Here is a 17,967-nt window from a genome sequence, read left to right as displayed (position 1 = left end):
GGAAGGCTTTCTCTCTCGCTACACCTCGCACGGGTTTTTTCTGTGGGAGGGGACAGTCATGAAGGTAGGGCTAAACCTCTTGATCATGTGTGAAAAAAGGAAATGAAAATGAGTTATTGGAGATGTAAGTAGACCTGACCCATAACTTTGGTTTCTGAGGGTATAAAAATTGTGAAAGCCAGGAGAAGTTTGAAAGGAAAAAGGTAGGGCATCTAGCTCTAAAAGCGATTTTATCTGAAGCTAGATGCTCTGTGCTAGAAACTGGAAATGCTCAGCCTTCACTTTTAGGAGGGAATTAATGAATGGCTGTAACAGGAGCGTGAGAAACAATTGATTCAATCACCTCCTTGAGAAAGAGAAATTTGAATGTGGTTGCTCGGGCTGAAATAAGCTGCAGACCAGCTTCCTACGGGAAAGCCTAGCATAAATGATTGCCACGATTACTTTCTGCCGAGCATTTTATGGTTTCTAGGGCGATAATCATCACAACTGGCAGGACCCAAGAATATCCTACTCACAATTATAGGAATTGTGGTGTTGTCTAGAGGCTGACCTTCTAAGGTGGTGCCCCCTCATGCTTGGCACTGCGCAAATAGTGAGAAGAGCACTGCCTCCCTTCAGATCTTGCTGACAGTGTAGAGGAAGATTGAGAGAGGACCTAAGAGAGAGCCAAAAGCGTTAGCTAGACCTACAACAAGGTGTTTAGCAATACGTGTTACTAGATGGCTGCAACCACCAGTAAAGAAGATTTTTTTCACTACCGCGTGCCAAGTCCGGTGCCTGTATTGGACCAGGAGGAGAAGGCATAAGGCTACATGAGACAATTCCCAGACATATGGGTAGGACTTACCCATGAACAGAGACAGGCTTATGCGTTTTGGAGACAAACAGCAGAAGTGCTTGAACCTGAAAGTGTCTGACCTCTGCCCATGTTGCGCTGGCCATCCCCACAGATTCTGCGTCTGGCAGACCTGAAGAAATCAGGGCATTCCTCTAGCTGCCTGATCCGGGTTTAACCATCTGCTCTTCATAAAGGAATGAGAAGGAGCAAGGTGGACAACATGGCAAGGATGTGATGAAATGTGTATTCGTGCACTTGGTGATCACTGCAGTAGTACTGATACAGTTGAAAGAGCTTGGCAAGCATATATCAGCCACTAGGATGCAAGTATCTGCTCTAGCCTCACCATGTTCACATGGACATTCACAGAACTTCCCCTGGTTTCACCGATACTACATGGACATCATTTCTGCTTGGCCAGGAAAGGAATTAAAAGCTGGGGTGAGCAGCCAGGCCGACCGGAATCCACAAGGTTTTGGATTTCAGACATTTATAGAGCAAGAATGCAGAAGCCGGTCTTGAAACCAAAACAAAGCAAGCCCAAGAGTCAAAGATGAAACCACTTCCCAGGAATACAGAGGACACACATTACTGGCGGTTTGTGAAAAGGTGTCACCTAAATCTGCCTGTTCTCTCAGCTCGAGAGGTAGAATTTGTGCATAATTCATGACCTCTCTTTGGAAGGGAGCAGGAAATGGTAGCCAAAGCCTGGGAGCCTGGTTCCAGTGCCTGGCCTCTATCTGCAGCATGGCAACTGGAGTGGCCGGACACTGCCAGCTGGCCTGTGGAGACCTGCGAGGCAGCCGTTCTGTGCCAGCGCTGTAGAAACAATTAAAATGCATTTGCAAAATGAAGTCCTGTGTTTCATCTCCATCGTTTCCCAGGGCGTGAAGCTACTCCTACCTACGTGCTGAAAATAATGGACTGGGCTCTACCCTTTTGTGACTATTGAGTTTTTGCACCACCTTGTGCAGAGCTACTCAGACATCAGTTTTCGGGTCAGACTCTGCCAGCGCAAAGTGGAAGAACAAATGCAAGCCCAGAACCAAGGCATCTGGCCTGTTTTTTGTGTTTCCACTTGAGCAGAGGTGATTGCCTTACCCTCATACCGGTTGCCAAAAGGGCAACGGCAACCCATCCTCTCCGCGTGTTCATCAGTTATTTCATGTCTGTCATTCAAGGAGTGTTATTGAGACACCTAAGTTAGCTGCTCCTTGGCTGTCATTTCGGCGCGGCGAAGGCACCCAGCAATTTGCAGGCATTCGGGCGGTTGGTACCTGTGGGCCAGCAGTGGAGCTGGTTGTGGGAGGCAGTGGACGCAATCACGCCGCTGGGATGCAAAGAGGATGCGCTTACCTGGCTACACGCTTGAAAGCCAAGTGCTTGAATGAGCTGCCCAACAGCTGCCTCCCAACGGCTCCGGCCCACAGGGACCTGTCAACCTCTCTTCGGAGCCGACCAAACTCACAAGCACTTGATCACAAACAAATAACTCTTAGCCTCCCATGAGCCAGATCAGAGTTCGGAGAAAAAACACCCTGGCAATCTTTAAAATCTTGCCGTCCGAGTTCAGCTAAACTTGACATACAGTTCTGCCTGGAAAAGGAGATATTGTGATTGTTTCAAGCTACTCAGTTTTTTGGGTTTTTTTGGTAAGTACTCTCTCTCTCTCTCTCTCCTCCCTCTGCCTCTCTACAAGTATGCAGCGACAATGATCTGAGAGCGTGCAAGAAAAACTGCTTTACTTTTTCCTGAAAGCTCTCTACTGAAGGTGGCGTTTCCCCACCTCCACGCTGCTGACAAACGCTGATGTAAACAGCATGCATATGCCCGCCTTAAAGGCCACTGGGGTTTTCACGTGAATCCTGTGTTTTTTCCACAAACCCTGTTACACTGTATTTCAGCTTAAAATACATCTCCTCATTTCTGGTTAACCTATAATCCCTGTAAGGCTAATACAGGTTACAGCAGTCAGCAAAACCACTCAGCAGAACCAAATTCAGAGCTCTGGCATGAAACCCTTTCAAGAAATACATAAAGTGTGGCCGTATTAAAATCAGAGAAACCAATACTGACACAAATCACAGGCTGAAATTGTTTGAAAGAAAACACCAGCTATGCCTTCGGTGTTGATGGGAGTAAAACATGTCATTTATAACGCCACCGAAATCATAACAGGAAGGAAGTAGACCTCAGAAACTATAAACAGAAGTTAACAGAAGTAGGAAGCACTTCAAATGCTTTCACGTAGTAACTGTAAAAAAAGATACTAAAAGGAGAAAATGTTTTCAGGGGGTTTTCTTGTTTGCCTTTTTTCTTTTTTTCCACTTTACGTATCCATTAGTTATTTTGAACAGTAAGAGATGATCACAAAAGTCAAACGCAGCTTTAAAGTCCTCTCGTGCTAAATAATTTATGGTACAAATCAACAGCTTGATTTTCCTTTCATTCTTCTCCCTGCCCCATCCCTCCAAGAGAAATATGTCAACCTCTTTGCTTGGCTAAAATAAGCCTTTCTCCTGCACCTCCCTACATTCAAACTAAGCAAGTTGTGTTTGGCCAGAACGTAGATGGTGCTCTTCCCCCTCCCTCTTCACAGCTGATGACTTCAAATTACTCTCCTTCAAGGAAAATAATTCGAAGCTCATTCCAAAGCCAACAATGGTAGTACACCTCGACAGTCAGTCAACGGGAACATGCATGTAAAGAGAAAATGCCCTCCCCCCATCAGCAGACACTTCACAAATCTCATAACTCCTTTTCACACCTTGCTCTGTCTGTAATCGACTGTACCCGGGGACCCTTCTCAGGACCCTGATTTCCAGTAAACAGGGGCTGCCTGGTAAATTCACTCCTATTCACCATTTCTGTACACTTGTCACCCTCCCCTACACCCCCTCCCAGCTTTTCTCGCTTGAAAGCACTCTGGAAACTACAATCACCAGTAACCGCCACCTCCAGCTCCAGCCGCCACCCCGGCAAGCTGGGGGGTCCCTGAGTGCTGGGCTGGGCTGGGGGAGGGAAGGCACCAGCCCGATCCCCAGCTTTGGAGGCCACGGAGAGGCAGGGCAGAGCCCTCAGGCGCGTGGCGGCTCCAGTTCCCCAGCTGCAGGGCTCTGCTGCATCGCCCATGGTCCAGGAAACCAGCAGCCAAAGGGCAACCTCCCTGTTTTCCCTTCTTCTGCTCACTGTATCTAGCATCGCAGACATTTTTGTGAGGGGAAAAAAATTTAAAAATCCTTACCTTTTGACCTCTCCCTGCACTTTTGGCTTAAAACACAGTTCCCCATAGACTTAGCCAGCAGTGCTGCCCAGGTTCACAGTGCAGAACCGCACACGCTAGATTTGCCCCGCTACTGAAAACAACACATACGAATCGAGTTGGTAGGGAATAAGGACTTTATTCTAAAAGATGTGAGCTGAAGCAATGAGCATATGAAGCAACGACCACTAGAAAAAAAGTGAAAAAAAAAAAACAAACCCACATCAAAATATTTGTATTGTACCAGTTCAGTTTGAACACAAAAGTCCCTTTCAGTAAAATGTATGCACAGGCCAAAAGCATATGCAGAAGCTCTGAAAGTCACCTAGAGCAGCGCTTTTAATGTGTAAGAAAGAGGTGTCCCCTACAAAAAATCTTTAAGCCAGGAAAAACACTTCAAGTAACAAAGAACACAAAAGTAAAAATGAACTGTTAATTCGGCTTGGCATTGTGGAGAAGGAGAGGGATAATATATCCCAGAAGAGTATGCATCTTTAAGATGTATTAAATTCAAAGTCCCTAGAACACAAGTCTGCTGCCAGACCAAGTACCGTTTTCTTCTTCCTCAGTCAGAAATTCAAGTGAAGTATGTCTGTTAAGGACAGGGAGGTCGTGTTCTGGAGCTAAAGCGAGTAAGATCACACAGTCTGCTCACCAGCGAGGAAAATTCACCGACATGCATACCCAACAGACCTCTTCATCTTTATAACATTACCCTACCACTAAAAGCTGCATATTGCATAGAGTTATATTTTTGCAACTTTTTCTACAACAAAGGTTAAAACAAGTATTTTCTTGACTATCTATCAGAGGCCAAATGCTGCTCTCCTGGAACTCTCCCTTCACATTCGTTTCCCTGGAAGGAAGCTGCAGGTGCACAAGGAGTGCAGACCTGGCTCTACACAAGTCAGAGGTGGTAGCTATTGTAAGCTGGCTCACACATGTGGCACCAAAAAAAGGACCATCAGGACCATTTCTGTGCTATTTTCAAGGTCTGTCAGCTTAATTCTAATGCATACATATATGTGTGTGTATATATATAATGCATAGTAGCTTTCAATTATAAGGAAAATGTAATTTATTTTTAAACTGCTCTTTGAGACTCTAGAATTTTAGTGGTTAATCCACTAAATCCACAGGTAATATGAGCTAAACGGTCACTTTTCTTAACACAGTACCATAAATGCATCACCCTAGAAACCCAACAACAACTGTGGCAGCAACAAAATTCATCGTCAGGACAAATGTCAGTCAGGCATTAAAAAAATAGTCTCTGAAGAATTGCATTGGTTTTAAAAAATACACTGAAATATTCTCTACAAGAATATAGGCATCACACTTACGTATCTAAATTTATAACCGCTTACATGTATTAGCTATTCTCAATAAAACCATCTACGTTTGCTACCCACCTATAGTAGCTACAGTTCCTAATTGGGAACACCGCAAATGTTATGCACCTTCCCTGAGATCAGTAATCCACAATAAATAGCCCTGCAAATGTAACAGTGTAAACTCTGGATTTAAGTTTTCAGTAAGAATCAGTCCTCAGAACCCGAGGAGAACATTAAGCAAACGTAAACACAGCAATCGTTTCGTCAGTTTTGAGTTATTCTCAGCGACAGCGGAACCTATGCGAGACGTAGCATCCAAATGTTGAAGACCCGTCATTTGCATCATACAATAGGGTTGTCCTAGTTCACTTTCCTATCATCGAACCCCTGAACACATCCAGCTGTGATGTGGATCTCCAAATTGCGACCCAGATCTGCTCCTCCACTCTGCATAATCTTTACAGTGCCTTTAAAAGCACCCTTTCTGAGGATCTTATTCTTGAATAGAGGAATGGCGAATAGATCTGTGATAATCCTCTGGACAAGCCACAAGTTCTGGTAAATCATAGCCTCTCAGAAGATGTCCACTGTTTTGTTGAGCAAAGTAATACAGCTGCCTGGCAAACATTGGTTCAACCTTAGGAACAGACAAAATGTTAATCAGACACGTGACAAAAATTTCATGCTCCTCATCTTAGTTACTTACGGCGGTTTCAAGTTAAAAACAAGGTGGGACAAAACGTTTCTGCTTACCAGGATGGGAAAAATGATTTCAGGGGGAGGTGTCACTAATGGTTGTTTTAAGCTAGGGCTTGCCTGTTCCGCTGCCAAGCGCCTTGCTAACGGCACATACTCCTTACCGCCACAGCCTTCGTTCCGCAAGGCGCGTACCACTGACACGAATGGCGCGTTAGCAATTAGCAGCCCTTGCGCCAGCCCCCGGGGACGAGCGATGCCTACGGGCCGGACACGTCCGTGACCACTCGACGTGTTCACACCCACACACGAAGTGCTGCATCTCGTCTGGGCTGCAAAGCACTTTCAGGTCTTAACTTGATGTGCTGGAGCCCTCGGGTAGGCTGAGGTATGTCGCCGAATGACTGTGTTGGAAATGAGACTTCAGTCTAACACCAAGGTTACTCTTGCTTCTGTTCATTCAAGCCCTGATGAGGAATCTGTTCAACCACCAAAAGGCATTCGTATGATTTAATGCTCCCTACGCTTCTACCTCTTCAGAAACCACCATTCCCCCTCCAGGCTTCGGTCTCCAACTGCGAGTATTTAAGTTGCGCACTGAGAACAAACACCTGAAGCTCTCCTTACTCTGGGGGGATGGACAGGTTGGACAACTCTTGTCCACAACCCTCTCCTGCTGGTCAGCCAGCCCCTCCACATTAAGACCACTGAGGAGGAAATATACGCTGTCTGTGTGTCCCGCCTCTGGGAAGGGAGAGAGCCAGAAGGGATTGCTGCCTTGGAGCAGCCCCACCAATCCACTTTCCCTTCCTCTCATCAGCATTAGGAGCCAGCTGAGCACCCTCTGTCCCACCACGGGGGAGATGGGAAGGCAGCGGGGCGGGTGAGCCAGACAGCTCCCAGGGCACTGCTGTTTGGTGGGATGGTGGAGCCCCACCAGCCCGTAAGCCAGGACAGCCCAAGAAGTTGATGAGCAACTGGTAGGGGAGAAGCAAAGCTCTGGAACGAGCAGGAGGTACAGACTCACAGAAAAGCTGCCAGGACGGGAGATGGAGAAGGGAACTGGAGAAAGAACGCTAGGAAGGAGGGATGGATAGCTTGGGATGGATTTGTGAGCTTCCCACTTTCCACTCATTAAGCAGCAGTGTGGCAGTACAAAAGCTACGCAGCCACAGCTTATGACAGAAGTCTGACTTGGGATCCAAGCTACTAATGATGGGGCTTTCGAAAAATTAAAAGAAACACCAGTTTTCTCCCCCAGGATGCAATAAGCTAAGCCCTGCTGCTAACGTGTGCATTATCACCTCTCTTGTGGTTTTATGGGCCAATACAGCCAATTTAGAAAGTACCTGGTCTCAGTCTCTGTCATCGCCCTCTCTCAGATAGCATCCCGAAACACTAGCTCTGAGTGTGTGCGAACTGTGGTCAGTCAGCCCATGAGCTTGCCAGCTACCTTTATCCCGAAGCTGCACAGGCAGCCCCTGCATCCCTTTAAGGGCTGAGGTCCAGGAGATGCAGGCTGGGATTCTGGAGCTCCTTCAGGCACAGCTGTTGTGCCAGGACTGCGTCCTGCACTGGCCTGACAGCCCAAGAAGCTGCGCAACAATAACACAGCCCAGCTCTTCCAGCTTTAGGGTCTGAAGGGATTTGAAAAAGAGATCACTGGTGCTCCGCAGAGAGGGAAACCAGGTGCGCTGTCCTGCTGATGGCCACCAGTCAGTGCCTGGCAGCTGGGGATTCAGCCCCGGTCTGGACAGTGCTGCATTTCAAGAATTTATTACCTCCCTCACAACCTACACAAGGTAGAAAAGCCTGACTGGCAGATTCATATCCTCCAAGGAACGTTTCTTTTAGATAAGGCAGAAGTCCTACTTACATGAGCTGTAATTAGTTTCCTCTGCCTCTGCGGATCTGGAAATTCTTCCCCAAAGCACAGAGCGACCTGGTATCTTGGCAGTGGGCGTCCATGGTGAGCAAAGGCTTGCAGCTCTGGGAAGAGAGAAAGGGACGGGTTGTCGGTTAGCCCTGACAGTCAGGTAAGCACACGCATCCCACACCTGGGATAGGGGAGAAAATGGGAAGGGCAAAAGTGAGAAAACTTGTGGGTTGAGATAAAGATCGTTAAATGGATAAAATTAAAAAAAATAAAAAAGGAGAAAACAAACAAATAAGAAAAGGGATGCAAAAAGCAATCGCTCACTACCAGCTGACCAATGCCCAGCCAGCCCCTAAGCAATAGCAACCACTGGGAAACTCCTCCCCACCTCCCAGTTTTGCTGCTGACCACAAGGTCATACGGTACGGAATACCCTTTTGGTCAACCTGGGTCAGCTGTTCTGGCTGTGTCCCCTCCCCGCCTCCTCCTGCTGCAGGGGCAGAGTGAGAAACGGAGAAAGCCTTGATGCCGTGCCAGCACTGTTCAGCATTAGCTAAAACATCCCTGTGCTACCAGCACTGTTTCGGCAACAAATCCAAACCGTAGCACCACATGGGCTGCTATGAGGAAAATGAACTCTATCCAGGCCAAAACCAGTACAGACTGGTAAGAGAGACGTTAGGGGTGGCTGACCTCCTCCAAATGGAAGATCCCTGGAGCACAGGGGAAGAAGATGGCGTGACTCCAGGGGCAGATGAGAGAGTTCAGGAAAAAGGCGAGAGGTGAGGAGAAGACACTGAGTTTGGAGACTTTCCCATAGATCAGGGGGAGCTAGTTATAACACTGCAATTTTTCTGTTTGCCTTGCCTCACAAGTCACTTCATATGCACAAACCGGAACACCTTCCAATTAGCATTCCTACTGGGTCTCCACAGCAGAACCTCCTGGAGCAGACGGCGGCGGTAGCCGTGTCCCACTCAAGCGGACGCCCAACAGCGGCACTGAAACCAATGGTTGAGTAAAGACAGAGACTCAAAGTACTGCCAGGCATGAAATTCAGCCCCAGCTGAACACAGTCACGGAGCCACTGTCACCACTGTGCCTAGTCAGGGACATGGAGGCATGGGTAGGTGAAGGGCCTTATTTAAGCCATGCACCAAGCCAGCAAAAGAGCCTGTCTTCTGCGCTCCTGCACTCTCTTCCCTAGCCCACACCCTTGCACAAAAGGAAAAGGTCAAATTATGTAATTATTCCCATAGTCCAAGTGTCCCCTGCGGAAGGTAGCAGTGGAGGCCTTTATAAGAGACTGTCACTTCAGACCAAAATCTGTTTTTTAGACACTGTATTTCCTTCCACAAAAGAGAAAATGTCATCTAACACAATATCCTTGTGAAAGTCTGCGTTATGTGCAGCATTTCTACATAGTTGATTGGCAAAGATTCCATTTTAATTTATAACCCTGTTCATGCTTTCTGGAAAAAGTTGAAATTAATATTAAAATCAATGTCTTATAATGAAGCACACACTGCTATACATGGAAAGGACAGTCTTCAAACTTGGCATGACAAATGTACCCTTTCCCAAAACACACCTCTGCCATTTCGACCGTAACTGCAAGCTTTCCAGACCAAGGTGTGAATTCAGCAGCCACCACAGCAGTGTCCCAGCCTTGGCTTGGGACTACTGGTCTTACTAGGAGGGTCAGTTCCAAGAGTAAAACAAGGGGCGGTTCACTTTAAATCACAGAGTAAAGCATGGTTCTCCCCAGAGTCTCCCCCAAAACCTCCTAAAAGCACTGTGAACTTTTTGGAGGTGCACCAGGAGTGAAGAGGGATTTTCCATTGGACCCTGCTTCCCTCCATGCTGCCACAGGACAGGAAAGGATAATCCCCCCCAAGGCCAGTCCAACACCATACTGCTAATGGCGAACTTCTGCCACCTTCCTCTTTCCCCCAGTTTTACTTGGCCTCAGCAATTCTCCAATTCCCAAATACCTATGGGAGCACCCCACAGCATCCTGTGTGATGGACCTGCAGAAGAAAGCCCTTTCTCTCCCACCAGCAGGATGGATCGGGGCTTGAGGTCAGTCACGTGCTTTTCCAGCACCCTCCATTTGCTCCGTCTTTCCAGGCCCAAGCGCCTCCTCCTGCACTTCAGGGCTCCCCACGTGCCTCCCCAAACCTTCCCCATCTCCTGCTACTCCAGCTCCAGCTGCCTCTCCACTGACAAGCTAACCCTCCTCAGGCTGCCACCCTCAACGCTCCCAATTCTTTTCCTCTGTCCTCCTACTCTCCACCCAGACGAATTTACTGCATTTGTTACGCACTGCTCCCCAGAGACCATCCACCTGGTTCCTCATGCGTTGTCATTTCAGCCTTCTCAAGGCTACAGGCTCCTCAGCACAGGCCTCGATGCTTCAGGGAAGTTCACAATGCAGGGATCAGCTCCTCAACGGGGTCCTAATAGTTATGGCCCACAGTAGATCTGCTTCTGCCCCTTTCTCTGCTGTTCAGTATTTCCCCTCCTGCTAGAGGTGTCCTGCGCCTCTTCCCAAGGAAGCCTAAAGGGAAGAATCCCCAAACTCGCCTGCAGTCTGGGACCTCAGTACATCCAATTAACATGCAGCAGTGGCACCTCCATGGCAAGTCACTTGCTAACCTGGCTGAGCATCAACACATGCAAAAACTCAGTTGGCACACACTGCAGACTACGACTTCAACCATATGCTTGGGTTTGCGCATGCATCGGTGCACAAGTAATTTAGGAGGGGGAAAAAATAACTATTGCTTGAGCTTATCTTTGGGGTTAGGTGTCTAAAAAGAGATGTCCTGTCAACCGTTTGGAAGAACCCAGAGTACATCTGAAAAACCACCTGAGAAAAGGGAAAGGGATTTCCAAAGCCATCATCAGAGGCAGAATTGTACATCTTTAAATTAGCATGTGATTGAAGCCCAAGCCAATACCCTGACCTCAAATTCCCCTTTCTAACTGTCAATTTTCACATCCATATGAGCTTTCTCTCTTTAAATGCATTTCTTGCTTGACCGTTTTACTAGAATGGTGCATCAACTTTGGAATATAAAATAGGCTAAAGCTGGTTTTTTGTGTTTGGTGGTCTGTTTTGGGGTTTTTTTGTTTGTTTCTGGTTTGTTTTTTTTTTTAATTTTGCAGGGCATTATTCTCCAAAGAGACTCATGCTACTGCTGATGCCCTGGCCTAATGGGAAGACACGCCAAACCACAGGCACTCAGTTCACCTGTAGCGACGCCACACATCTCAAAAAAGGGGCAACATATTCCCACTGCCCAAGTTGTCATCTGCAACCACAACCAGTTCCTCTGGGCAGACAGCATTCCGCCCTCTAACTGCTCCAGAGTGCTGGGAAGTGGGGTTGAGGCTCTGCCCGCCCCTTCCCTCATGGGCTGGAAGGAGAAGGCACTGCCCTGAGGTGTGCCCTTGCCCTCTCCACACTGATGTTCCCAAATGTCCTGTGCAAAATGACACCTTACCACATTTCTCTGGAAAGGTCACGAACCTCCTTGCTTAGAGCAAGCCAGAAACTCCAGAGTTTGTGAAATCTTTTTTACACCACCCCCGCCAGATACCTTTTTAAACACTGGGACAAACTGAAAAAAAAGGGCTTTCTACTGAAATTTATGCTGATACTCTGAGCAAGATCTCAGGCTCGCTCTAGGTCAGGTTGAGAGCAGCATGACCGCAGATCACAGACCTACCCAAGACACACAAGCAGATCTAAGATCAAGATCCACTCTCCTCTGTCACCCAACACATGGAAAGACTATTTTGTTAGATTCCTCCTTAGGCTTCTTAAAGAGATGTGAGGTTTGGGGTGTCACCAGCCAAGCATCAGTTCACCCCTGCTGGTTTGTGCAGGGGCATTGAATGCGCATGGAAAGCAGAATTTGGCAGGATTATTCAGGAATCAACTACCCCTTGACTGTGCTTGGCCAGAAGAAGTAGCGAGGGATAATTCTTACTGTAACCCATAAGAAAAGAGCACTCCCGTCATGTGGAGAGCGACCGGGTGGTGTCTCCGGAAACAATATCAAAGCCATAGTGGGAATTACCTGCTAAAAACTGCTGAGTGTCAAAGAGCTTGCATGTTTGGTCCCGCTCCAGCTTGTTGGGTCGGTCACTGCAGAGTGCCAGAGGTCCGTCCCAGTAGATCCTGCTTTGGCAAAGTCTCTTAGCGTAGAGGCCATCAGGCGCCATCCACAGTATTACTCCTCGTTCCAGGTGGCTCAGTAGTTTTTCTATGTTCTTCCTCTGGCCGTTATCCTCTGGATAAGGGAAGATAACTTGCTCCAGGCTGCTGACCTCGTAGCTTTGGCCATGGGATATCCTACAACCTTCAGGACTGGAAGTTGTCACCTCCTTTACCAGTATTTCACGGTAATATAAGCAGATGTGGAGCCGACAATCTACAAGGAGAGAGAAAAAAATAAGAGAATTACTGTGATACATTAGTACGACTGTTTTATGTTTCAGATCTGTACTAAGGCCAGGAGACAAGTTTTCCTGAGATTTCCAAGCTTGGGGTTCAGCACCACCCAGAAGACAGGCTCGCATTAGCCAAAATCTTCTAAAGAAGACAAATACTGAAACTTTTGGGCCACGGTAGCATTAATGCTCTCTCACTTTATTATAAGGGCTACTGACGTGGGAATTTGGTAGGAACAAACGTCCCACAAACTTCACATTTCTGTTTAAAAGGAAAAGCCTCCACATGAGAAGTTACTGTTTGTCACATTTTCCAAGTTCACGTCACAATTAAACCCACCAGCTCAGTACACTTCCTCAGATTTAATCAGGAAGTAGCTGTGTTTCTCCCCAGATTTTGCATAAAAGAGGCTTCTGCACAGGGGACCTGCAAGCTTGCACTCAGCTGCCTGAAGAGAAGCGGTGGCTGGCTCCAGCTCCAACGGGGCTGTACCTGAAATCCCCAGCCTTACTTTCAAACGGCCATTCAGTCAGCTTGGTTGACCCCGAAGAACTGACAGAGCATGGAATATAAATATATATACAAAAATATATACATGTGTGTATATAACGTGTGTTTGCATATGCACACACATACACACAAGCACATACATGTATACATACATGTGATTCTGTGACTCTATACAGACCCTGAGAAAAGCACATTCCCACACCTTTTCCCAAACTTAATCAGAAAGTCCCCCAGCATCCGGACATCTGCAAACCTGAATGAAATAACTTTCCTTCTCTTTCCCAAATGCCCGTTTTTTTCACCAGGAATAAAGAAGCAGAGCAAAGCCAGGAAGCACCAGCAGGAGCACAGCAAGGAACCCAGGTAACAGCAGCTTTCGGGGGGGCCTCCTCCCAAATGAAAAACTGAGCTCAAAGTCACTGACAACCCCCAAATTTCCAAACTCCCCGGGGAAGGCCTGGATTGGTGGCTCACCGAAGCAGCCCAGCACAGACATGGTGAAGCACATCCATTAACTTTAATCACCATCTCCTCATTCCTTGGAGATGGAGGCTAAAAGTGCTTAACTATCTCAGCAAACAGAGGCTTAAGCCCATACACTGAATTCACTGATTAAAGAGGTTTCTTTCTTTTTTTTTTTTTCCCCCCTTCTTTTTTCTTTTCATCAGAAAGGAGAGATGGTGCCAGGGCAAGTCAGACGTGGGAGTCTCTTGTCAAGCTCCCCAGAAAGCCCAGGGGGGACATTACGGACCTTACCTGTCAGGGCGAGGGCTTCACCAGACCTTATGCTTGGCTCAATCGGGATGCCAGGAGTCTGGGACTCAGGAGGGGCACAAGCATAAAAGGTTCCTGTCACCTGACAACCTGTTTTCACAAACAAAAGTCAGTGACAGCTGCCTACATCCTAAAAGAAAAGCTTGGGCAGAGATCACAGCGATGCAAAAGTGAGTTTTTCTGGGCCCCACCAGGAACTCTCTCTCTGTTTCCCCCTTCTTTTTAAAAAGATCCTATTTCCCCTTTTTCTCCACGCACACCAACCCTACCAATCTCTTCAGGCATTACTTGGACTGTATTTTTATTTGGGTCTGCATGATATACTCGCTTAGCATTGCAGGATTCCCCCTAGTCCTTTGTCCTTACCTAACACGTTATTCTATTACGGAAATAATTTACATTTTTAACTAGACTACACTGCTCTTAAAAGTTGCCTGCATAAAACAATCCATTTAATATAAGGAGTTTTACTAAAGACAGGTATAGCAATAAAGCTAGAATTAACACTGGTTTAAAAGCAGGCAAAGAAAATTGTGCAGCAGGAAATTATTAGGGTTTTGTTACCAGGACTACTATTAGACTGTTCCAAGAGACACCTTTCAGTAAGTGGATTATAACATGGGCGACTGATGTTTTCCTCTGCTTCTCAGTGTAAATAAAAGCCTTTGAAGGATGATGCCAGTGACTTGCACACAAGCACACACCACCTTTCCCAATGGCAGAACCCACCACGACCGGGAGCTGGAGCGATGTGGATACAGAACACCCCCATCTCCTGACACGTTATAGAGCCCAATGAGAAACCCAGTATCTACCACTAACAACTGCCTCCAGATTCAGCACAACGTACGAACGTACGTTTAACTGCTGCAGAGGACGGAGTATGGGGCAGAGTTCATTCCGCTTGCTACCTCGATCTTTTATTAGCAAACAGCTCAACTAACAGCAAAGAACTCTGCCTAATAATTCCAGTGTACTGCCACCAAAAGTTGCAGTGCACTGAGCATTTACTTCTTTTAGCAGACCCAAAGATTTCTCTGCACCAAAACCGCTAGAGAGCTGTCCTCTGAAAATGCAGCATCTGCTCTAGGAAGTCCTTCCTCGCTCCCCATCCTTCCCTGCCCTTCTGAACCAGCTGCTTCTCCTCATGAAGCAAAAGCCTGCGTCCTCAGGCGAGTTATCCTGCAAGGGGATATGGCACATGGTTCCCTTTCTCTTATGTTTTATTCCCTGCAGGCTTCAGAATTGCCACTTTTCACAATTCAGGGTTTTTCCTAAGGATGCAGAGCTTGGTATGCCACGATTCTGTTAGGCTCTGCTACTGTGAGATCTTCGGGGAAGGGAACGTCCCTTTATTCTGTTTCTGCTGTGCCAGCCCCAAGAGAGACTCGATCCATGACAAGTTGTCCCATTGCCACAGCACTAAAATAAAGTAATAATTTCAGCTTTCCTCTCAGGAGAATAATGCCATTCTAACCCACAAGGCTGGAGGGAAAACCTCACTGATGTGTGCCTCAAACGGTCCAAAATCAGAAAGCAAAGCTAAAGAACACGTTCCCATTTGGGGTTCTGGAAGGGAGGTCGGTTGCCTGCTTATTGCTCAGGGCTTTTGAGACAGCTGACGACTTTTGGGGGCTGACTTGTACCAACTCAGAAGACTGCACAGCCCACACACCACACACATGGTGGCAGTGAAAGCAAGAGCCAGGACAAAGGTTCTTGCCACGGACCCCGTGGCTCTCCGACGGGAGCCCAGCACTCCTCTCTGGCCACTTCTGTTAATCCCAGTGAAAGCCACACATAAGAAACCTGAAATCTGTGGCCCTAACAGGTGACCGACCTCAGCAAGCAGCCCTCACCAGAAGCCTCTTACCATTTTCACAGCCAGGCCCTTGCCAGTGATGGCTGCGAGCTGCGAAGGGGACGCTGGCGCACTGGTAGGGGATGTCGGGATGCGGCTGCTCCGGGGCAAACTCCCTCCAGTTCCGTTCATGGGGCACCATGTAGTTCGGTACCTAGTCAGTTGAACGAGATATTCTTTTACTCGGCAGCTGTCAAAACTAGTGCGCCGCATCGCATCAGCTTTCACATCTCGGCTCCTTGATTTTCTCTGCCAAAGCCCGCAGAGGTCTAAGCACTGCCCAGGCTACACGAATGGCACTTCGCCACCGCCACCAGTGAGGCTTTCAAATGAACTTCTCGCCACTGGTGTAAATAATAAGCAGGGTGGAATAACAAAAGGCAGTCAAAGCACTGCTGGTAAATGTCTCCTCGGCAGAGCAAGGCTTCGCTGGGTGCTTACATTCTGGCATCGGCAGAATGGCAGCGTGCTAATATCTATCGCCCGACAGAAAAGAGCTATTGCTCAGGCATAAACAACACCAAGGGAAAGCAACTACCCTGTGGCCTCATATGACATTAGGAAAGTTGCTTCTCGATTTCTCAGTCTTCATAATAAAGTTTCTTCCCAGAGAGAGCTAGAGACCCACGCCAGCAGAGACAGACATAGCCCACAGCACAGAAACGATGCTGCTCAGTGTACAAGCACCAAGTGAAATGCGTTAACTGATGTCATACCTGAGACGGTAGTGAGCTGTAAGGAGATGTTATTGGAAAGGGATGGTTCATCATTAACGGTTGGTCCTCCATGCTCATCTGTTTTGCACCTATGTTCACCAGAGGGATGAAAATAAACGCACATCTTAAGGAAATGTGAAATTGGCGCATCGAAGACAAATGCATACAACCTGCCTTTGAAGAAGAAGAGGACTAAAATCCCCCCCAGCACCCATTTGGGACAGGATTCCCAGCCTGCCCTCACAGGCAGCTACGGGAGGCAGTCTGTCCAGCTGGGCTCCCCGGTGTCCCACAGAAAAGAGCTGCCCACCCATACCCCCTGCACCACAATGCTCTCCCTGGGCTCTGCCAAGGCTTTGCCTCCCGCAAGCCCTGCCCAGCACTGGGGGCTTCTTAGAGCCAGCACTGCCCCCAGGCTCTGCCCAGGAGGCTGCAAACTGGGCACCCCTCACTCCCAGCTTTTCCCCACACTGCAGTTACCTATTGTCCAGCTCAAAACAATTCTGTGCTTCCCTGTAGCCAAAACCTAGATCCAGCAAGCTTTTTGGGTTTTTTTGGCCTGTCCCTTGAGCTGCTTGCTTGGCTCACTCTACACAGAACTGGCAGGGAGACCCCAGCTGAAAGAGCGATTCCTCCAGCGATGTGCAGGGCGCCCGTCCGCATCTTCCACAAGGGCTCCCTTTCAACGCTCCGACCGAAATGCCAGCCGTCCTCCCATGGACGCAGCCTCTTAAGTCAGCAGAACGAGCTGCACTTGAGCCCTGCATTTTGGCTCCTCAAAAGACTTAAAAAGACTGCAGGGCCATTCCAGAAAAGCACGCTCCAGTCCTCATATGCTCGCAATGAGACATATTCGCACCCTGCTACACAAGGAATTTGAGATGCTTTACCTTTTTTAGCTCCTTCCGGCACTATTCTGTACACTTTATAGGGATCTGAGATGTCCAGCTGGCTTCTCTCCACCAGTTCTTCAAAGTCGTTGCTCTTGTTCAAAGCACACCTTAATCTTGTCTTCCAGGTAGGGGGATCTGGTTTATCAATGCCTTCTCTGAACTTGCCTTTAAAAAGAGCCCAAGCCTGGAAAAATTTCAGATAATCAAAGGAGAAAAGGAAAAAAAAAAAAAAAATCAACTACAAGGTACAAGTCCACAATGCTTGAAACAGCACATATGTGCGTGCTTATGTGTGCGTGAATTTACTCCCCACAGGTTTAGGCTAAGAAAAAAAAAAAAGCAGCACGAGAAGGCACGGAAAACAGTTTAGCAGGCACAAAGGAAAGGGAGTAAAACAACCCAGTGTGGAAACAGATGTGCTGCAGTCCCACAGGCGTTTAGCTCCCCACGGAGAAGTGGGAACAGGGAGGCCGTCTCACCCCACAGACACAGGGGACAGCCAGGACCACCGAGCAGGTGGCCGGCGGCAGCAGGCACCCAGCGGAGCCACCCTGCAGAGGCGGCACCGCGAGGGGCCACGGCAGAGCCCCTCTGGGCACCCCTCATGCTACGGCGGTGTCCCACAACCCCCACCCCGGGCTGAGCCCTACCTTGAAGAGGGCGGCATCCTCCTCGCGGTTGTAGTCCTGCTTGCCGGCATGCTTCCAGGGGATACGGAAGATGCTCTTCTCGTCATTCTCCC

General features: G+C 48.0%; 1 protein-coding gene across 1 annotated transcript in view; it reads right to left on the bottom strand.

The window, feature by feature from the left end:
• Positions 1-5,930: 5,930 nt before the first annotated feature.
• The window catches only part of IRF4 (interferon regulatory factor 4), a 12,179-nt gene continuing 142 nt past the window's right edge, over positions 5,931-17,967 (bottom strand). The window contains exons 2-9 of the mRNA XM_010158507.1: positions 17,876-17,967; positions 17,223-17,409; positions 16,333-16,421; positions 15,629-15,770; positions 13,738-13,845; positions 12,098-12,451; positions 8,010-8,122; positions 5,931-6,074 (exon numbers count right to left, since the gene is read on the bottom strand). Of these exons, the coding sequence (XP_010156809.1) occupies positions 5,931-6,074; positions 8,010-8,122; positions 12,098-12,451; positions 13,738-13,845; positions 15,629-15,770; positions 16,333-16,421; positions 17,223-17,409; positions 17,876-17,967 (1,229 nt within the window). The remainder of the gene's footprint in view (positions 6,075-8,009; positions 8,123-12,097; positions 12,452-13,737; positions 13,846-15,628; positions 15,771-16,332; positions 16,422-17,222; positions 17,410-17,875) is intronic.

This window comes from Eurypyga helias, unplaced genomic scaffold (genome assembly GCF_000690775.1).
Source record: "Eurypyga helias isolate BGI_N326 unplaced genomic scaffold, ASM69077v1 scaffold26860, whole genome shotgun sequence".
NCBI lineage: Eukaryota > Metazoa > Chordata > Aves > Eurypygiformes > Eurypygidae > Eurypyga > Eurypyga helias.
Note: the sequence above shows the minus strand (reverse complement) of the source record. Positions and strands in the feature narration are given on the sequence as shown.